The following is a 21,667-nucleotide window of genomic DNA, read 5'->3' on the forward strand; positions in this document are numbered from 1 at the left end:
CCTCACTCACGCTGCATGCCCTGATACTCGTACACGGAGCCTAAACCGGCGTTGTCTGAGCACAGACCAGGTGTGTCCTAAACACGGTCTCTCTCAGCCTTTGCTCCCTCCCCTCCGCCCTCTGCCCCGGCTATTTCTACCTGAATGAGTTTTAATGGCGCGTGAGCATCCTTTTTTTTTCCATTATGTTGATTTTTATTAATTTGTCTGCTTCATACCCTCGCAAAGCAGTCGGGGCCACCTTCTAGCTCCTTAGCGAGGGAGAGCAGCTGAGGGCGGCCCAGGGTAGCGCTCCCGTCTCTCCCGTCAGCAGGTTAACGCCGCTGCTCATTTTGCCTTTGCAGCCTCTCCGGGGCGGACGCTGAGCCGGACTGGGCTCGGAGTGGGAGGACAGGACCTCTGCTTGCTTCCCAATGCTGTGTTTGCACTTGCCAACTAACCCCAGAGTGACTGTGTTTTGTTTCAGGATGGCACACTGGCTGGCATCTCCTTTCCAATCTGTTGTGTCCTTTCACTTAGAGCTGAGCTGCCCGGCGTGCAAGCCCCATCCAGCCGCGCTGGCCCCAGCCATGCAGGAAGGGGCAGGCTCTTTGTGACTTCCAGTCTCATGGACAGCTTGGGTCTCCCGCCCCTAGTGCTTGGGTTCTCTCTGTCCAAGCACAGGGGACAGGGGCATGAGCTCTGGGGTAAAGGGGCACGTCCAGTGGCTTCTTCAGGCCAAGGGAGGTCTTTGTGCTGCCACTCTTGGCAAATTCGGGTACTGGCAGTGACCAGCATCCTAGGGCCTTGGTCCCTGCTACAGACCAGCTGGAGAGCACAGAGCGGGCAGGATGCAGGGGCAGGTTGGTACTAAGTGATGGCCCAGCCCTGGGCTAGAAAGATGTGGGCAAGAGGAGCACAGGAGCCATTTGACTGTGTTTAGAGACCTGACATGAAAAGCCAAACTCTCCTACACAACAGAGGACACCACTTGGTGGGAACCCAAAGCAGTGAAGGCTTCTTAGGCCAAAAAAGAAGGAGGAAGAACATTCCAGGCAAGAGGTGGGTTGCCTGGAATGTTCTAGAATACGAGGAATGTTCTGGAATGTTCTAGAATACTCCAGACAAGGCATGGGTTGCCTGAAATGAAAAGTTGGGACAGAGACCATCATAAGCAGTGTGAAAGGGAAGATAGCCTTCCCAGAGATGAGTGTGAGCTGGGGTGAGATGGGCGGGCAAGCCCGACCCCTGGGCTAAGGCCCTGGGCTTGGTCTGAGGATGTGGAGGCCATCAGGAGCAGTGAGAAAGGGATGTCCACATGAAGGTGAAAGAACTATAGGATGTGCCTCAGTAGCCCTAACTGGAAATGATGGGCACTGGAGCTAAGAGGCAGTCCCTGGAAGGGAGAGGGCACCTCCCTGGGAGCTGAGAGACCTGGGTTCTACACCCGACTCTGCCACTTATCCTATGACCCCAGGCAAGTCACGTCCTGTCTTGTAGGCCTCAAGTTTTTTCATCTGTAGAACAGGAGGTTGGTTCAAATGACATCCAGGTTTCCTTCCAGTTCCAGCATCCCAGGGTGGCAGTAAGGGGATGGTCACAGCCAGTCCTGCAGAGCTTTCCCATGGGGAAGGCGGGTCCAAGGACCAGTGTCAAGGCAGAGCTGGGGGGTTGAATTGAGCGTCTGGCCTGGCAGGTTTTAGTGGCTGAAGTATGCCCCAGTAGAGATGCCTACGAGGCAGCCAGAGATGATAGATCTGAACGCAGAGAGGTCTGAGGTCTGGGGAGACCCCTGAAGCATATTGGAGGGTCATTCAGGGAGGAGGAAAGGCCGAAGCTGAGCCTAGAGGCACCCCTGTGGTGAAAGGTCAAAATGTTCATTTGCGGCCATTTTAAATTTTACTTCCCTCACCTTAACCTTAGCGTACGTCACCATTTCTGCCCATAGCTGCAAACAGATTCCTCCTGTGGGGAGGAAAGCAGACTCTGCAGAAAGGTGATTTCCTTTCTGGGCCACGTAAAATCCTGGAGAAGTTCACTGTCTCAGTGGTCAGGGAGCAGCTGACGTTACCATGTCATTGCGGTCTGCGACCCTGGGGACAGTGTGCCGCAGCCAGGATGGCCCTGCAGGAGAGACAGGGCCCTGCCCGCTGAACCCGAAGCAGGGGCTTCCCTCTCCAGCGCTGTACTAAAGAAACAGAGGGAGGAGGGACAGTCTGTGTCTTGGTCCTTCCTTTCGTGAGGGCCTCAGTGAGCACTGTCGGGGCAGGTGACCCACTATTCTCTGCCGTCCCAGGACCCGCAGACCTGGGGGCTCAGGCTGGACTCCTGCCCACCTCCGTTCTGGGGCTGGTCATGTGCTCACCACTCCAGCCCCGGTGAGAACCCTGTCCCAGTCCCCAGCCACAGCCCAGGTGTGGACACCCTCACCTGGCACCACAGAACAGATGTGGGGAAACCAAGTCATTCGGTCCTTTTCACTCAGCAGACAAGCAGCAGCCCCTCTCACAGGAAACACTGTGATGAGATGGGTCTCTGTCCTGAGGAAGCCCACGGCCTGATGGGGGGAACCGTAAAGAAGTAGGAGCGGGAGAGCAGACTAAACACAGAAAAGGGTTTAGAGGCCCCTAGGGAGAGCACCTGACTGTGGGAAGTGGGGAGTTCAGGGACGGCAGTGGTGTCAAGGCCCAGCACGTGATTCCGTGTGGCTGCTGGGCCAGGCGCAAGGTGGTGAGGGAGCGAATGAAGCCAGCGCAGGAGGCCAGAGCCGGCCCGCGGGGCTTTGCTTTCAGCCTGGAGGTGTCGTGGTCAGATGTGTTTTTCACAAGGATGACAGTCAGGCCGTGAGCGGGAGAGCCGGGTCTCACAGTGCCCTCTCCTGACCAGCTCAGCTGCCCAGGAGCCCTAGGGCCAGGCAGATGTCCTGCCCAGAGCCCCTGTTCGCCAGGCCCCAGGCTGACCCCCATTCGGTCCACACGCTCTGTCCTCACATGTGTGTGTACCTTTGCTGTGACTGCAACAGCCACATCTCTCGATGGTCTTCCCTTATTTCATTTCAAACTCTTGTCTTTCTCCCCTGATGGGGTCAAGACCCAGCCCACAAGGAGACTTGTAGAAATGTCTAATGTCATCCTGAAAATCCTCCCACTAGCCCTCAGAAGCAGGTACCATTAGTGTCCCCACTTTACAGATGAAGAAATTGAGGCCCAGAGGATTTTAAGTAACTAGTAGGTCTGGGACGGGAATTGAGGTCTGACCCCAAAGCTCATGCTCTTACCATCCGTTTGCTAACCCAGAGAAGAACAAAAAGGTAGTCTTTATTTGTGCATGAAGTCTACACAGAAAGAAAGTGAAACTCAGGGTTGATAGTGTGGACAGATAGGCAAGGAAAAAGGATGCAGAGTGTGTGTGCGTGTGTGCGTGTGTGTGTGTGTGTGCTTGTGTGTGCGTGTGTGTGTGCACTTGTGCGTGTGTGTGCACTTGTGTGCGCGTGTGTGTGTGCACTTGTGTGTGCGCGCACGTGCACCCTGTGTATCTGTTGGAAACACTCGCAGACTGGCCACTGGATCTGCCCAAGAGAAGACCCAGTCCCCACCTGGAGCCGGTAGCTAGGCTGCGGCCACTTGCCCCCGTACCCAGGAGCGGGCCGTGTCCTCGGGAGTGAGGAGCACGGAGGAGCTCCAGAGGCCACCGGGAGGCGCAGAGCTGTGCTGAGACCCCAGCGCTGCCCCACCTGAGTCCCTGTGACAACCGAGGCTGAAAGCACGGCAGCAAGAGGAGCCATGGCTTTGTCCTCGGACGGTGTGAGGGATGGGGCTGTGCCAACCCCACACCTCGCCTGCCTCCAGGCTGGAGGGGGACCCCAGCACGACTGAGGGGGCTGAGCCCGGGGCTTCAAGGAGGAAGGACAATTTGAGCAGACTAGAGCTAGGGGTATTCTGGGCTTACAGCCTCCCAAGTCCAGAGTCACTTCTCAACCCCGCTGCGCAGGACCTCGGTCTGCCCTGGACTTTTTGGGGAGGCCATGAAGAAGTCCCTTCACTTGTCCCCAGGAGCCAAGGAGCCCTCAGAGATGGCCAGTGCCACGGGAAGTGTTGGCTACCCTCCCTGGCTAGGCGGGCTGCAGGCCCCATCAGAGAGGACAGGTTGTCCTTTAGAGAGAGCAGTGGTGCTGCCCTCCCTGCCCACACTTCTGAACATGGCCCCCAAGCCTGGGTGTGGGAGAAAATGTCACACCCCAGAGAAGAGCTGCCCCCTCATCACACCAAACGGGACAAAGACCCGGCATTCTACCTTCCAGCCGAAACCCTCATCCCACCAAGTCTGTTGGAGCCAATGACACATTTGAACTCTATTCTCTTTTTATAGTGAATGAAAATAGATGGACACATTGATTTGTCCAAGTTGATTTTCACAAGCCCCACGTGTAGGCTGTGGGCTTCTCCCTCCATCAGTCTCTCCTGGGGAAGCGACCGGATCTACCTGATTGAGCGGCACAGATCTTGGTTGTAGGGTTGCCCAACAGACTTCACACAATAGGCAAGCCTTTGCCCTCCTTCCCTATGAAGCTGGGCGTTTAGGGGGGCACTCTGCCCCCCTTTCCTGGTAGAAGACATAAGTGTGGCTGGAAGACTAGATAATAAAAAGAGAGACTCACCTATCTCGAAGGCCAGAAGAGCAAGGTGAGGCAGACCCACCACCGCATCACCACGGGTGGGCCAGGGCTGCCTGACTGTGAAAGTCCTCAGGACCGAGTGAGGCTCGTGCTTGAGCCCTGGGGCTGGCGACATGCCTGAGCTCCTACGCATGCAGCAGGGTGGAAATCACATCAGAAGAGTGGGGTCATCCTCCTGAGCGGGTCAGGATGCCATCCATATTCCCCACCCTCTCCGTGACTGCCTCCCACCCCCCACTACCCCGTGGTTCCCCGCCCCCCCCTGCCATTTTTCCAGATCAAACTTACAAAATGAAAGCATCTCATCACTGAGGTGCGTGAGGGGTAGATGAGGGACTAAAGTCTAGAGAAGGCAATTCCTGTCCAGGTGAGCAAATTGCTCATGGTGGGATCTCAAATGGTATAATATTGGTGATGAGGCATTCTTGGCACACGCACAGACCCAGGCCTGCCAAGCAGAGGCTGTGTCCCATACCCTGTGAGAAGGTGAGCCGGGGAGTTTTGGTCTTCTGACAGAACCCACAGGTCCTGTGTGGGCTGGGCAGCACCAGCCTGCCCCACACTCCCACCCCCAGTGTTAGGTTCATGGCCCAACCTGACAAGGCTGTCACTGCCCATTCCTGCCCTGCTCCACCTCCAAGATCATGTCAGGACCCAGACCGCCCAGCAGCTCCCAGTGCTCCTTGCTGCTAATTGGAACAGGATGCTTGGACCCCAAGAGCCAGCTTAGGACAGGGACAGAAAAGTCATCTGTGGAGGACACAGCTCCCCATCAGTGACGAGGGCCACCCATCATGGGCAGTGCCTCCCAGGGGATCCCTGCTCATAGGGAAGAGACCTAAGGATCACCGAGGCCCAGTCCCAAGACCATCCGATGGTCAGCGATGGAGAGTCACCACCAGCCTCCCTCGGCCCCACAGCCGTGTGGACACTGAACACGTGTGTGCAAATGAGCTACACGAGGCCTCACCACCTACAGATCTTGACCTCGGCCACCCAGCAAAGCCTCCATCACGTTCCCAAGTATTCCTCCATAACCAAGGGGAATGAATGGCCATTCTGCCCACAGCGTGGCATCTGGCTCCAGGGGCCTCCACCCACTTCCTGAATGTCCTTTGCCCAGCAGCCCCCAGCTTTCCCTGGGCAGCTCTCACAGGGGTCCTGAAGGAGCAGCTACAGCTTTGCACCATAGGGACAGTGGTCCTCACCAACCCTGGACAACACCTGTGATGGTCGACACCCCATGTGCCTCCTCATGTTGTCCCTGCACTCCTTGGCCATGCAGGTCCCTCTCCCGGGCCCAGACTCTGGGCAGGACAAGCATCTCCCACAAGCACAGCCACACATGTCCCATCAGACTCCACACTCAGGGCCGTGGGCTCCCCTGGCCTTCCATCTGCCTAACACCCCTCCCCACAGGGTGATGCTGAAGGTTCTCAGGGTCATGTGTCACGTGCAGTCCAGTGTGTGTGTGCGTGCGTGTGTGTGTGTGTGCACAGCTGAAGTCCACCCCAGCTCTTCACTGAGCTGGGTCTCCTCTGCTGAAGAACCGTAGGTGGACAGGAAGGCCGGCCCGAGGTGGAGGCTGCAGTGGCTGGGAGGCCTTGGGAGGATGTGAACAGTCCAACTTTGGCCCCATGAGTCCTGCCCTGGCTGTGGCCCAGCAGGACCTCTGCAGATCATGAGGGTGGGATGAGGAAAGGCCAGGCAGCAGCACGTAGGAAAGAAGGCAGAGACTGCAAAGCCAGAGTAAGAGGTTGACCAGATGGCCCCTGAGGCCTGGGGTGTTAGATTTCTGTGCTTTCAAGCGATCACATAATGAACTATTTTTACACTTAACAAAGTTACCCAGGCATGAAACTCTATCCCGACAGCAGAGGACTCGGTGTGTTAAGTCACTTGAATAGTCACACACACCCTGTATGTCTACAGGTTTGAGAGGGGCTCTGCTCAGACCCTCAGCTTAGCCAGCACTGCTCCCTCTCAGCTTTCCCTCCAAGCCTGGAGGCAGGCCCCTGCAGGCCTCGGTGACATGAGCCATTCTGTGGGGTGGGGAGCCCTGAATGAAGTCACAGCTTCCTCTGTTCCCTGCCCCGTCATATTGGTGCCTTAAAAGCTGTTGGTGGCCAGACTGCAGAGAATGTTGCTCTCGTGGGGACATTTCAGGTTCTGTGGGGTAAAGCAGAGTTTCCTGGGCAAGGTGTTTTCCAGCCTCTGTCACATAAACTCTCCATGGGACTTGAGACTTCATCCAGTTCAATCCTCTTGTTTTGCAGAAAAGGAGCCTGAGGGCCAGAGGGGCAAGGTGGCCCGCCTGTCGGTGGCAGGACTGGGGCACGCAGGTCCTCTAGCTCCCCGCCCACACAGGAGTCAGCCTCTCTCGGGGGTTGTAGCTACTGGACACCTCACACCCCCACTGCCAGTCACAGGGGCGCCCAAGGGACCAGTCACGAGAGTCTTGCCCCTGGCCGCCTCAGGGGTGGAGAGATGGCAGAGTTCATGGCCCAGCCTCGGGCAGGACCAGGCTCCGTGCAGGAAGCAGGACTGGTCAGAGTGGCCGAGATGGGGTGCCAAGCCAATCACCTCTGAAAAACCTGCCTCCTGACTCTTAACGCTCTGGGTGTCTTTCCTCCTGGTCACTTCTGTATCGGTGTGATTTTTGCTTCATCTTATCTGTTTCCTTCCAGGTCCAGCTTTAGGGCGCGGCTGCCAGGCCTTAGGAGCCTTTGCAATGGTTTCGTATTTCTGTAGACACCAGATATGAACATATTTATATATTTGTGTCCCTCCCCTGCTCCCCCCCAGTTCACAAGCCCGATGCACACTCTACACGCAGGCCACTCTGACCTCTGACCCCGTGTTCCATGTGGCAGGAGGGCCCCGCCCCGGGCCAGGTCCCAGGTCATGGCTGCTGGCTGTCTGTGGCGGAAGTCCTTGGTTGTTCCCCTTCCCCTACCCCCAGCTCTAACCATTCTGTCCGTCTATCTCGTCTCGTCCTCAGTTTCAAAGCAATGTCATGAAGGGCTTCCTTTCCATGCCTAAAAGGAAACAATATGTTTTTGGAAGTCGGTGGGGTTGGAGTCAGGGTTCCGGGGCAGCTTGGGGTGATCGAGGGGCATCTCCGGATTGGCTGTGTTCGCAGCCAGTTGGGAGCCTCAGTCACACTGGCGGCTCCCCCCTTGGAGGCAGCCGGGCCCCCGGGGCCGGGGCCGGGCCCTGCTGGCCATGTGCGGCCGAGACGCAGGAGCCAGCAGCAGGGCGGGACCGTATTGTTTCCCTTTGAGGCCAGTCCTGGTCCTCGTCCCCATCCACAGCTCATGCTTTTTGATTTGCATCTTTTTTTGCATGGACATGCCAAGTAGTGATAAGCAGGGTTTTCTGTTCTGCTGGGCGTCTCTGCTCAGACTCTTCTCTTTCAGATCCTGTGTCAGGCCGTTAGGTTCAGGTGTGTCATTGCTGTGTCCCTTGAGTCCTAAAATGAAGGGCGTGACCGAGGCGTGCAGGGAGATCTAGCCCTGTGAGGAGGCGGCGCCGTGGCCGCAGGGTGGCAGGTAAGGGACACCCTGCTCTCTGTGCCTAGGTCGGTGCAAGACGGCGGCCAGGGCGGCCGAGAGAAGCTGGAGCTCGTCCTGTCCAACCTGCAGGCTGACGTCCTCGAGCTGCTGCTGGAGTTTGTCTACACGGGCTCCCTGGTCATCGACTCGGCCAACGCCAAGACGCTGCTGGAGGCGGCCAGCAGGTTCCAGTTCCACACCTTCTGCAAAGTCTGCGTGTCCTTCCTCGGTGAGTCCGGGGCCACGGCGCGTGGGTGGCCTGGAGGGAATAGCGCGGATGGGCCCAAAGCTTGGAGACAGCCAGGACTTAGACGGGAAAGGCTGTGTGGACGCCTCCGGGTGCCGCTGGATCTCACGAGGCAGTTTGAAGATGAAAATTCGGGTGACCGTATGCACTGGCACAGACCTGGACACGTCCAGGCTAGAATAACCATCAGCCAGACCTCAAGAGAGCCGGCTAGACTGTGGCCAGGCCTCGAGGCCAGGGTGGGTGAGGCTGAGGCCCATGGGAGGTGGCGGGTGGGTGTATGAGGGGTGTCATTGCTGGTGGGATCTGGAAGGGGGAGGCTGTCACCGTTACAGAAGACACTGTCAGTCTCCACATGACCCTTGCCCCCAGCCCACGCCCGGGCCCTGAGGCCCACAGCCGTGAGGAAGCCCCTGCACTGACACTCCGTACCGCATGCTCTCAGTCCTTCTGCCGGGACCTGCGGGAGCAGAGGGGGGCCCGGGGAGGCAGCATGAGACGGGGCAGAGGGAAACCCAGAGGGTACATCCACAGCTCCAGTGGTCTGTGGGGACCCCGGATGCTGGAGGCAGGTCACAAGGACATGGGCTCAAAGAGGGATCCAGAGTGTCAGGCAGTAGGAAAGATGGCCACCCTTCCAGGGCCCTGTGGTCAGTGGTCCTGTGCTCTTGCCCCCAGAGAAGCAGCTGACGGCCAGCAACTGCCTGGGGGTACTGGCCATGGCTGAGGCCATGCAGTGCGGCGAGCTCTACCACATGGCCAAGGCCTTCGCGCTGCAGATCTTCCCTGAGGTGGCGGCCCAGGAGGAGATCCTCAGCATCTCCAAGGATGACTTCATCGCCTACATCTCCAATGACAGCCTCAACACCAAGGCCGAGGAGCTCGTATATGAGACTGTCATCAAGTGGATCAAGAAGGACCCCGTGTCCCGTGCACAGGTAGCCCCCCACCCCGCCCACCCCTGCTCCCTGGGTCTGGGGCCCCGTGCAGGAATGGCGTCTGGAGCAAGGATGAACGGAGGTGGAGGAGACAGGACTGCCTGGTCTGACCGTCAGTGGGAGCATATAGGAGCCAGTAGGCCTGGGCAGAGGGAAGCCAGAACTACTCCTGTGGGCCGCAGAGAGGTGAAGGGAGGGATGAGAAGTCAGTCACCAGAGTGTCCCAAGGGCTGGCATTCCACGTGAAGGAGACTCAGGCCAGCCAGAGGCCACAAGGCCTGCAGAGAGAAGTGGGTGCCTTGGGGTTCCCATGAGCTCAGAGCCGGCCGGAGGAGCCCGACCCATACTCTGCTTTATTGAGATGGTGGGGACCACCTGGACCGAATGGAAACCGTGCTGGAGATGGGAAACCACTGCACACGTCATAGGAGGGAAGGCCAGTCCCTCAGAGGGGACAGCTGGAGAAATCAGAGCCAGAATCCAGGGCAGAAGGAAAGGAGGGCAGGGTCCCCAGGAGGGGCATCCGAGTCACCGGAAATCAGTCACACCCCAGCGGGATCTCTGGGGCAGAAAGTACTGGCGGAAGGCTTGGCCCAGAATGGAACTGCCTTGATTCTAATATGTGCGGGGCCCCCAGGAGTTAGTGCAGACACAGGTAGCTCTCAGGAGAGCTCAGAATCCACCTGGAAAGCAGCGAAGGGGAGACTAGAGTCAGGGAGGCCAGGGCCCAGAACACCCGGAGGTAGCCGAGAGGCAAATGACAAGGGTACTTCATTGCATGGGGAGCAAGAAGGGGCACAAGGGAGGGAGGGGGATGGGCCAGGCGCTGGGATCAGCAGCGTGGGGCTCTCTACCCTGGCCCAGCCACTGAGCCCAAGAGAAGAGGGTCCTCTGATCAGATGGGGAGGAGGCAGTCAGGTTGGGCAGCTGTAATGGTGACTACCATCCACCATAGCCGCCAAATCTGTGTCTCTGGCCCAGACCTTGTCTTCGATTGTCTACTGCACACCTGTGGCCAAGGTCCCCCAAGCCGCTCTAATTCATACACCCCCAAAGCTACACATCTGTGTTCCTTCCTTCAGTCTGCCCATTACCCGAAACAGAAGCCTAGATGCCTCCCATCCCTGCCACGTCCATTGGGCCGTGCGCTGCTGTCACTTTGCCTCCTTATTGCCTCCTCGAAGGGCCGCCTTTCCCTCCCCATTCAGGCCCCTAATCTCACCAGCATTGCTGAGGTGGTCTCCCGAGTGGTTGCCCTGCCTTCTGTCTTCTCCACTCCAAATTCATTCCCACCCTGCAGCCCGAGCTAGCAGTCTTCCTAAAGAACACATTCAATCGTGTCATTTCTTTGTTTAAAGCCTCTCGTGAGCGCTGTCACACACCCTGTGGGAAACACCACGCCAGCCCTGGCAGGCAAGGCACGGGGCAGTCAGGCTGTGGTCTCCTTCACCTCCCCAGTGTCATTTCCCCTGTCCACCTCACCCCCCAACAAAGACCTTTTGCACCCAACAAGAATAAGTTCCAAAGAATTCCCCAGCTGCTCCTTTCTCCTTCACACTCCGATGTCTCCGCATGTGCTTCAGGCTTCCTCCCTCCTCTCCTCCTGAGGCCTGGAGAAATCTGCAGTCCTTCCGTACCCAGCTCAGACGGCATGTACTCCAGGAAGCCTCCTGTCCTGCACCCCCAAAACTCCTAACCAGACTCCTCCTCGGGGCCCTACTAGCACCTTCTACTAATGGATCCTCCCCCACCTGCCATTTTACTGCGTGCATGTGACGCTCAGAGACTGGGGCTTACAGGTCTCACTGACGTTCCCACAGTTAGGAATGTCACCGACCATTTGTTGCATGAGACCAAAGCCGAGTGGCGAGCGAAGAGTTTGCCAGGCAGGAGGGGATTCAAGTCACTTCATGAAAAGCCTTCAGTGCAGGTGAGAGGGTCCAGGTGCCAGTCTGAGGCTGTGGGATGCCACCCAAGGGTGTTGTAGGTATTGGGGAGACGTGGGCTGACGGGTGTGACTTGCAGGCCTCGTGGTCACTATCGGCCTCCCTGGGCCCTCCCACCTGTTCCTGACTTCCTGCCCCACATACACCTTGTCAGGGCTCAGGACTCTCATTTCCATCCCCCCACAGCCTAGGGTGAAGCCGAGGCCCAGGACCTGGGAGGAGGCAGGAATGAGGTGCCAGAGACAGGTGGATGGTTCGCCCCAGGGTCAGGTGCGGCACACCCGACCTCCCCCATTCCTCGCCTCTGGCTGAGGGGAGCCCCCACTATCACTGTCTAGGCCGGGGTGAGCCGTGTCTACACTCGCAAGCCAAATGCGGACTGGAGTTGCCCGTGTCGTGCAGCACCACACCCGTCCTCCCTTTCTCGTCAGTACCACCGGCCAGACGTGGCTCCGTCTGCATAATCCCATCTACCCTGTGTCTCCCTGACCCCGCAGTACGCCGCGGAGCTCCTGGCCGTGGTCCGCCTCCCCTTCATCCACCCCAGCTATCTGCTCAACGTGGTGGACAACGAGGAACTGATCAAGTCGTCAGAAGCGTGTCGGGACCTGGTCAACGAAGCCAAACGCTACCACATGCTGCCCCACGCCCGCCAGGAGATGCAGACGCCCCGAACCCGGCCCCGCCTCTCAGCAGGTATTGAGGGCCGGGCCCCGAGCTCCCCAAATGCAGGTGCCATGGGGTCGGCCGACTCTGGGCAGTCCCCCCAGCGAGAGGCACTGGCACGGAGGCCGACAGTGTGGGGCTGTGTCCAACGGCTGGACATCTGTGCCCCCGCAGGTGTGGCAGAGGTCATCGTCTTGGTTGGGGGCCGGCAGATGGTGGGGATGACGCAGCGCTCCCTGGTGGCCGTCACCTGCTGGAACCCGCAGAACAACAAGTGGTACCCCCTGGCCTCGCTGCCTTTCTACGACCGAGAGTTCTTCAGCGTAGTGAGTGCCGGGGACAACATCTACCTCTCAGGTGAGGCCCCTCGGGGCGGGACTGGGGACTGGGCACAGACTTCCTAGGGACTCCTCTTCCCACACCAGGGCTAAGGAAAGCCAAGGCCCAGAAAGGTCCACTTTGCAGGTGAAACCTTCTCTTCCTGCCCCTGGGGCTGGGCCGGTGCGGCCGTGGGCCCTTCCTTACTCCCCGCCTGCTCTCTGGACCTCCCGTACCGCCTACAGGTGGCATGGAATCGGGGGTGACGCTGGCCGATGTCTGGTGCTACATGTCCCTGCTCGATAACTGGAACCTTGTCTCCAGAATGACGGTCCCCCGCTGTCGGCACAACAGCCTCGTCTACGACGGGAAGATTTACACCCTCGGGGGACTTGGCGTGGCAGGCAACGTGGACCACGTGGAGAGGTAATGAAGTCACGTCACAAAAGCTAATAGCATGTTGCTCCTCCCACCCAGCCCCAACCCAGCTGAGGCCAAGCCGAGACAGGACATTTGTAAGGCGGTAGTTGCAGGCTCTTCAAACACAGCAAAGAGTGAGGACTGAGGATGGGGAGAGGGCAGCAGGAAGGATGAGAGCTGCCCCACCCGAGGTGGGGCACTCTTGTCCCATTCATGGGTCAGACAAGCTGGAGGCATGAGACCCACTGTGGGCTTGGCTGGCCTGACCAGGCAGTTAGGAGGCGCCCTGGGACTGGAATTCCCAGCCCAGAGACTTGCGGGGGCTGTAGGGCAAGTCTGCAACTGATGGCCCAGATGGGTGTCACATCCCTGACTGTGCCTCCACGTCCCTACCGAGCTTGAAGGCTCCACACCGGGGAGCCCCTTCTTCCCTCTTGCAACACGGGGAATGGTCACTGCATGCAGGTCTGGCCAACCATCTGGAATTCTCCAGAAGCGGAAACAAAGCCATGGGCTGGAGAACCGTGTGCGTGAGCCTGCCCTCTGCTGGAAGTCCCAGGTTGGCTTCCTCGCTGAGGCCCATTGACAACTGGCCACACAGAGTGTAGGGATCGGGCATAGGCAGGAGGGGCACAGGCTGAGGCGGGCACTTCTCAGGGTGCAAATACTCCATCTTTCCCTTTGAGCTGGAGACCATTCTTGCCCAGAACGGACACCTGGGGGAGGAGCCATGGAAAGAACTCAGGAAGGCTCGTGAGTCAGCAGCAAAAGCTGGGGAGGCCTCAGAGTAGTCCCGCTTTTGGAGAAACTCGTGCCCCCAAGAGCGGCAAGTTAGGCTGAGCTGGCCCCAAGTCCCAACCTGGGAGGCCACAGCTAAGATCACCAGAGCCCTTTCTCCACGTCCTCGCCTCCTGCTTGCCCACCGCCCTTGGCCCACGTCATCAGCTGTCACGGAAAGCGCATCTTCCCGTGTGACAGCATTTTGCCTGTGGACCCACACGTACCCCTCAATTTGTATTTTTCCCTCAGTGGCTAATTGGACACTTGACAAATGTTACAGCAAAGATAGTTTCAGAGTGAGACAAGCTCTGGATGTTCACTGTGGGCTTTTAACTCCCCCAAGTGGAGCCCAGAGATGGCTCAGTAACGACATTTAATTGTCATATTGATTTGGAGTTAATGGGGAATCCCTGTGTGATTATGAGGATATTAACACTGCTGCTGAGCCTGGGTCAGCCCTGATGCCGACAGCCTTCCGTGGGGCCCACTGCACGGCTCTCACGTCCCAGGGCTTCCAGAAGCACCAGCTTCCAGCCGTTTGTCATCCAATAATAAACACATGAAAAAGGAGACGTTTTCTATGTAGGAGTAAACTGAGCTAGATCTGTCATCCTGTCTTGCTTTTGTCAGCTATTTTTAATCTGCTAAGATGCTGATTACTCATTTTGCAAACTTATACTTGTTGATAAATACAGGGATATGTTCGAGGATCAAATGCACCAAGAGGGGAGACAAGCTCCGCTCCCCTTCGGCTCGGGATCAATTCTCCAAGGCCCGGTAGCAGCCTCTACTGGCCTTCCCTGGGGGGCTGGGCCTTTGTTCCAGTAAGAAATATCAGCTAGGGCACTGTGTGAGCAAGACCACCCCGGGAACCTCAATAGATGGGGGAGCCATCCAGGACAAGGTGCCCTAAGCCCTTCCTCAGCCCTCTGGCACCTGGCGGCTGTCCTTGCAGGGACAGAACTCAGACCCGAAGACCTCTGGGTGGTGTGCACACAGGTGGGGTGGAGGATGCAGGCAGAGGGGATGCCCACTGCTTCCCGAGGAACATAGCTGGAGCCCCTTTGGGCAAGTAAATTCTGTGCCACATGGTGGCAATGATGAGAATTCAGGGTGACAAGAAGGTCAGTGTAATGGGGACAGACACGAGGGTGCTTTGTTCCCCAGGAAGCACTAATGGAACAAATTGCTCTTACATTGATAATGAATGAGATATATGGTACATTATAATTATATTACATTACTGTATTACAGGAATAGAGCAAGATTATATAATTATAGATTAAAACAACAGTGCAATAGACAAACCTGTATTATATCATTATATAAATAACTGGGTCTAATACTTCATAGCAATATATTGCACGAGCTGTGGTTACCGGATAAATGATAGCAGAGTGCCTCACTCCACAGGGTCATTTGCATGTCATTAGCATATCCTTCTCAAGCAGGAGGCTGACAGATTGAGCTGACGGAGGGCTTGTGGCTTGGCAATCAGCCACCTGGAATAACAAGCTCTCGGGAAATTCGCATTTGGCGGAATGTGCCATTATACCGAGAAAGCCTGAAGACTAACAGCCACATAATCTTCCACTGTCACCCAGCTCCTTCTGCAGGAGCTCTTTGGATCCCTGCCATATTGGCTTAAAAAACAGATACCTGAACTTCTGACACTGTCCAAAAAGACACTTATTCCATTGCCTATTAGCCACATATCATTCGTCTGGGGCTTAATTGAATCAGCTCCTGCTGCCCTGTAAGGTACTTCAGCCTCTTCTCAAATCCTGAGTCTTCGCAGGCACAGAGCTGGGCATCTCACCACTGTCCCCTCATCCCTGTCTCAGAGCCTGGGGCACCGGCTGGGAGAGGCCATCTTCGGGATCACTAAGCCGTGACCTTGTTATGCCTCGTGCCCCAAGGAGCCTCATGGGAAAAAGCGGGCCCCACGTGCTTCCCAGGAAAGGAGTGCTGGCAAAAACCCAGCCCACAGTGGAGGCCCCCTCGGGTCCAGAACAGGTGAACAAGCCATGTGGTGAGCAGGAGATGGGCCACCAAGTGGAAGGTCCAGAGTGAGTGCTGGTGAGAGCAGCCCCGCAGGAACAATTGACCGGGACACTGAGAACGGAGACCCAAAAGCTGCCCAGGGCGACCTCAGATATCACAATTTCTTGGCCAGTCTGCTTGATCCCAAGTCTGCCCCTCTCAGCTGCTTCCTGTTGTCACTTTTGTCCCCGCTTTGTCTGGTACTCACATTCCATCACCTCTCTATGCTCTTACTTTGTCCTGCAATACATACACCGCAGATCTGTTCAATCCTGTGACTCTGCCCCTTCTCCGTGCCTACCTCCAGGGGGCTGAACGCTGGTGGAGAAAATCCCACCATCTTGTAGATTGGCCCCACTACAGACTGAAGCCCTCCGACGTCTACAGGGCCCTTCATGCTGCAGGGCCCTTGTCCACAGTTTCGCCTGCTGTCAAGAGCACGTGTTCCTCATCTCCTCCTCCCCCAGCAAGGCTCTTATCCTATGGATGCCAATATCCTGCCAATGCTGCCTCCTGCTTCACAGATCAGGTGGCTCCATTCGTCAAGAACTCTCTCCTCTCCCTGCCATCACTCCTGCGTATGAACTGACCCTCACGCCATCCTGTCCTCCTCTCTCCTGCCCGCATGGACACCACTTCCCTCTCCACTCTGGATCCAGCCTACATCCCCCCCCCCCAAGAGCCTCCCTTTATCAGCTCTCCTCTCTCTTTCATCTGTATTTAATCTTTCCTTATCCATTTGGGCTCCTTCCTATCAGCGTGTAAACACAAGTAAACTTGTCCCCCTAAAATTAAAACAAAACCACGGTGTGCTGGAGCTCGTTCATACTGGCTCCTGAGAGTACCTTCAGGAACTCTGCAAGCCTGTTGATAGTTACAGGTATTAGTAAAAATTAAATCCTACAAACTTAGAACTAAATAAATTATATTAAAAACGAAGATAATCCATACTCAAAACTCATCACTACCTTTTTTTTTTTTTTTACTCTATTCTGTGCTATCTATGCTCTGGAGGCCAGACGTGTCTGCTACGTATATGGTGGGGATACTGTCACTATGCTGCCGTGCGTCTCTTCCCAGTGCCACGTTCAGCCATGTTCCATTGGTAGCTTGAAATCAGCCGAGAGGATTCACATCACAGAAATCAGCAAGTGCTACATAGCAGGACTTTTTCCCTGGGGAGCTTGTTTCTAAACATTTATCAGCATGCCACCAATGAAAGCCCTCTCTTAGTTCCATATGCCTTTCTAGGTTCCACCTTCTCTGCCCCTTTTCCCAGCTAAGCTTCGCCCCAGAGAAATTTCTACCTGTCGTGGCCACTGCCTTCCTTCCCATTCACTCCTCAATACACAAATAGCTCTGCACCTCCCATTCCACTTAAAGTACCCTTGACAAGCCCTCCAGGAACCTGTTTGGGGCTTCTTGACCTCTCACCACATCCCCCACCCACGGAGCTGTCTTCCAAGGACCCCCTCAGCTCCCCTCTTAAAGGCCGGATTTCGCCCAGTGTCCTCAGCCTTATTCTTGTCCACACGCTGCATGTGAACTCCCTTCAGTTGCCGGCTCTGTGCCAGTGATCCCAGAGCTGAATACGAACGCTGCCTGCCACCAACTCTCCCCCTCACATCCCCAGCTCGTTACCCACAGGTGCTTTAAACTCCCCGTGAATAAAACTGAAATCATCTCTTTCCTCCAAACTCCCCAACCTCAATTCCCTGTCCCCTGAGTAGTGCCCCCTCCCGCCAATTTCCCACGCCTGAGACCCTGAGTCATCCTAGGTAACTGCCTGCCTTAGTGACAATATCAGTTAACGACTGAACCCCATCCGTTCACCTTGCCTTCTGTTCCCACTTCCTCTTGTCCTTCCCTGGTCCAGCCCCCCGTTTCCCGTTTCCAGCCCAGAGCCTGGCTGTACAGGAGATGCTCAGTGCGGCACTGTTGGGCAAAGGGTATAAGGAGCTGGATAGAGAAGGATGAAGGGGCCTAGAAGCTGGGAAGCCCTGTGTGAGCATAGAGGTCGAGACAGGCAAAAAGAGCCCACGGAGGTTCAGGAGGAAGGCTGAGAGGGCCAGTTTGGGCCAGATCCTAGGTGACCTTGGGTGACCCATTCCAAGTGCCCCCAGCTGTGTGTGATCTTGGGCTATGCCAGTGATGCCAAGGGCAGGAAGCAGAGGTTGGTGCCCCCCAACGTCCGCTGCCTTGGTCATCATCCCTGCCCTGCACAAGGCCCACTGTTGACGTTGGGCTCTTTTTCTCCTCTCTCGACAGGTACGACACCATTACCAACCAATGGGAGGCTGTGGCCCCTCTACCCAAGGCAGTGCACTCCGCAGCAGCCACGGTGTGTGGCGGCAAGATCTACGTGTTTGGTGGCGTGAACGAGGCAGGCAGAGCTGCGGGGGTCCTACAGTCTTACGTTCCACAGACCAACACATGGAGCTTTATCGAGTCCCCGATGATTGGTGAGCACCAGCTCTCCGCTCAGCCTGGGGCCAGGGCAGCATCCCCTCCTCATTGTTTGCCTTGTGTCAGCATCCCAAGCCCAGAGGGCCAGCTAAGCCCAGTGGCTCTGCAGACCCAAGTCCGGGGGCTGGGGGGGGGGGCAAGCCCCCAGGCCAGGCAGAGCCGCAGACCCCACAGCGGGACGAAGGGCCCGCTCGTCCGCATGCCAGGTGCCTCCTGACCCCGGGCCTCGTCCTCGGGTTAACCGGTGACATTGGAGGTCCTGCCAGAGTCCGTCCTCCGGAGGGCCCACTGGCGAAGGAAAGGGTGGGGAGGGGGCGGCCCGGAAGACAGGCTCTGACCTGCCTGCCCTGCTCTCCTCACAGACAACAAGTACGCTCCGGCCGTCACCCTCAATGGCTTTGTTTTCATCCTGGGTGGGGCGTATGCCAGAGCTACCACCATCTACGACCCCGAGAAAGGGAACATTAAGGCAGGCCCGAACATGAATCACTCTCGCCAGTTCTGCAGGTGAGGGCCGCGGTCGTTCAGCTCGGGCTGGGAAGGAGGAGGGCAGGGAGGGAAAGACGACAGGAGAGGTTTGAGCACGATCACGATAATGACCAGAGCCACTCCCAGCGCCAGAGCAGCCCCCTGCCCAAGCACAGGTGTGGACACGAGGGCCAGGGCAGAATGGGAAGGGCCCAGGGGCAGCCCGTGGCCCACAAGCCCGACTCTGTGGCTTCAGCTGACCCATCTCCAAGCCAGGAATGGAGGGCTTCGTACAGGCACCCAGGTGCTTCTCTGGGGATAGGTGACGGCAGTGCTATGAGGACAGCTCTCCCCCAGGACCACCTGCCCCCTCACAAAGGGGAGGTAGTGCCAGGCCGTGTCTGTGCAAGACCTTACATGGGACAAGTGGCTTTTCAAGGGATGTTCTGACCACCTGATCCAGGGAGCGGTACAAGGCACAGCTGCCTTGGAGTCTCAAAGCTGACGGGGCAGAAACACACGCAGACCAACCACCACGGGAAGAGAGGGGTAGAGGTCAGGGTGTGGCTTGGTTCCCAGTCTGCCTGGCCCTGTGGCCCAGAAAAATGAACCACCTTGGGCAGTGAGACAGCAGACCTTGCTCTTCTAGCCCCATCCCTTCCCAGACTAAGAGGATTAAGGAAATAAGAAGGGGTCCCAGAAACCCCATTTTCAATATGTGTATAGCAGATCTTTCCTGAAGACATCTTGCACCCACGCAGAGGTAATCGCCGAGTCCTCAGTCCGAGCACCCACTGTCGGTGCAGCAAAGCTAGAAAAGCTGTAATGTACTACTAAGCTGTCCTATGACCTTGGACGAGCAACTTCCACTCTCTGGGGCACTTCTCCTATTGATGAAGCAGGCAGTTGGACTAGATACCCACTAAGTTCCTATTAGCGTGAAGCTTCTACAATTCTTGGGCCTTACATACTCCAAATAGTGGCAGTGTGCAAGCCACTCGGACTACACTGTCCGCAATAAAGACAGCTGGAGATTGAGCACCAATCTCAAGGACTTCCGTGCCTCGTCGGAGACTAAAAGTGGGCACAGAAAGACTTCCTGCCTGTGAGGAGCTGTAAGCTGGGTCTTGCAAGACAAGCAGGGGAAAGATGTGCCACCCAGGGAGCAATCTGAGGGCCCCAGGTGGCATGCAACAGCAGGGGAGGAGGCTGGAAACTTCAGGTAAGCTGTCTAGACTGCCGCGTTCCATTCCAGGCTCAGAATTTCGGAAAGAGGTGGGTGACTTTGCAAGGATATTTGCTCAGTGGCAGGGGCCAGTCAAGAAGACGGGGCTGTTAGCTGACAGGAGGGAGAAACTGGGGCGGGACGCGTGGATCTGGCAGCGCGTGGGACGGGGCAGCTGAGATGCAGGGAGACAGGAAGAGCAGACAGGCGCAGGACGTGGTGCTCTGGCCATGGCAACAGCTGACTGAGACAACAGGACCGAGCCCGGGGCGCATGGGACGGAAGGCGTCCTGGGCTGCCATGGTAACAGCCCTGCCGAGAGGCCGCCGGGCCCTGGCAGTCACGAGCGGGCAGCGGCACCAGGTCACTTGTGCTCAGCCGTCACAGCAGGGAGCCTGGAGTCTGAGCGCCTGGGCAAGGGTGAATGTCCCCGTCAGGAAGTCCGTGTTCAGTTATGATGTAGCTCCTTAAGGTCCTGTCCGCCACCATCCTTGCGAGCCGTGTTCTCTGCCCGATCGGAGCGGTAAGAAGCCTCCATATGGGCAACACGACATGATGCTCCATGAACGGATTCGAGGGCCCACACACGAGGCCGTTCCCCCGTCATCTCTCGGCGGTGCGGCAGGCCCTGGGATGCCCAGTCTGCAGTGTCCCCCACAGCGCCAGGGGCGGTAGACACACGGCATCCCGACGGGCCCTAGAGGAGAGGTGTTCTTCTTAAACCAGCTTGGGTTACAGGACGGAGGAAAGCAGTGAGGGCCCCTAGGCCTTCTGCAAAGGGAGAGAGGCAGCTTGCCCCGGGACAGGGTATTAAGAATCCGCCTCCAGGCCCAAGGTGGAAGTGAAGTGGCTAATTCTGTCCCCGCTTCCCCTGACAGCGCTGTGGTGCTTGACGGCAAGATTTATGCCACCGGAGGCATTGTCAGCAGTGAGGGGCCTGCCCTGGGCAACATGGAAGCCTACGAGCCCACGACCAACACGTGGACCCTACTACCCCACATGCCCTGCCCCGTTTTCAGACACGGCTGCGTCGTGATAAAGAAATATATTGAGACTGGACAAGCCTGGTGAGGCAGCCGCTACTCACAATGATGGATGTTCAGCAACACCAGTAAGAGGCTGATAGACACAATCAAGGGAATCACTGCGCTAAACATTTTGAATACTCTCTACATTGAATGTAGAAAATCATCCTCGCCTTTGGGGGAAACGGGGGCATAGCGCTCCAAGCGGCAGGAACCACAACCATCCGAGCAGCCGGGCCTGGGGGCTCCTGCAAAGGCACTTGCTCTGAATGGAGGCGCTCGCTCTGCCCGGTGCAATAGAGTTTCACATATTTTTCAACTGGGAGAGAGAAGCTGATTTTTCCTTCCCGCAGAGCAAGCTTGATCCCTAAACAACCATAGATCAGTTATCCTATGACAATACTAGGTGTCAGGCTCTCTTGGAATAAGATCAAAGTGTCCTTATCACTTTGATTCCTACTTTCGTTTTTAACCAATCTACACTTTTCAGTGGCCGAGAGAAGCAAAGGGACAATACTGTGTGCGGCACAAGGCCCAGGAGGCTCCTGGTCCCCCCGGGCCAAAGAGAGATCCAGCCACCCGTGCCGAGCCAGACGTGGCTGGAGCGGCCGTGCAGGGGCAGCCAAGGCCGTGCAGGGACAGCTGGGAGAACCTTTGTCCTTCACAGGTTTTTCTACCGTGTTTTTGCTGGAGAAGGACAGGTGACTGTGCTAGCTTTCTCTTGTCCGATATGAATTATTTAGATTTCCAAGGCATTTTCTTGATAAACAAAAAGGCTATTTTTAAGTACTGAGAGAAGGAGGAGGCCATGAGAGGATATGCGGGAATTCCCAAAGCTCTTTGTAGGTAGGGCCAGAGTGGGGCATTTGCTCTAATTTTTTCTATGTGCAGAATAGAGGATCTCTCCTGGGTGGGGG

The 21,667-nt window shown here is 56.9% G+C and overlaps 1 protein-coding gene across 1 annotated transcript in view; it reads left to right on the plus strand.

The window, feature by feature from the left end:
- LOC103671935 (kelch-like protein 29) overlaps nucleotides 1-20,796 on the plus strand; it is a 59,912-nt gene extending 39,116 nt beyond the window's left edge. Inside the window, exons 5-12 of the mRNA XM_040623118.1 lie at nucleotides 8,235-8,437; nucleotides 9,134-9,393; nucleotides 11,837-12,035; nucleotides 12,180-12,362; nucleotides 12,569-12,749; nucleotides 17,835-18,028; nucleotides 18,395-18,539; nucleotides 20,604-20,796. Coding sequence (XP_040479052.1) covers nucleotides 8,235-8,437; nucleotides 9,134-9,393; nucleotides 11,837-12,035; nucleotides 12,180-12,362; nucleotides 12,569-12,749; nucleotides 17,835-18,028; nucleotides 18,395-18,539; nucleotides 20,604-20,796 — 1,558 coding nt within the window. The remainder of the gene's footprint in view (nucleotides 1-8,234; nucleotides 8,438-9,133; nucleotides 9,394-11,836; nucleotides 12,036-12,179; nucleotides 12,363-12,568; nucleotides 12,750-17,834; nucleotides 18,029-18,394; nucleotides 18,540-20,603) is intronic.
- Nucleotides 20,797-21,667: the final 871 nt, after the last annotated feature.

This window comes from Ursus maritimus, unplaced genomic scaffold (assembly GCF_017311325.1).
Source record: "Ursus maritimus isolate PB19 unplaced genomic scaffold, ASM1731132v1 scaffold_6, whole genome shotgun sequence".
In the NCBI taxonomy this organism is placed as follows: domain Eukaryota; kingdom Metazoa; phylum Chordata; class Mammalia; order Carnivora; family Ursidae; genus Ursus; species Ursus maritimus.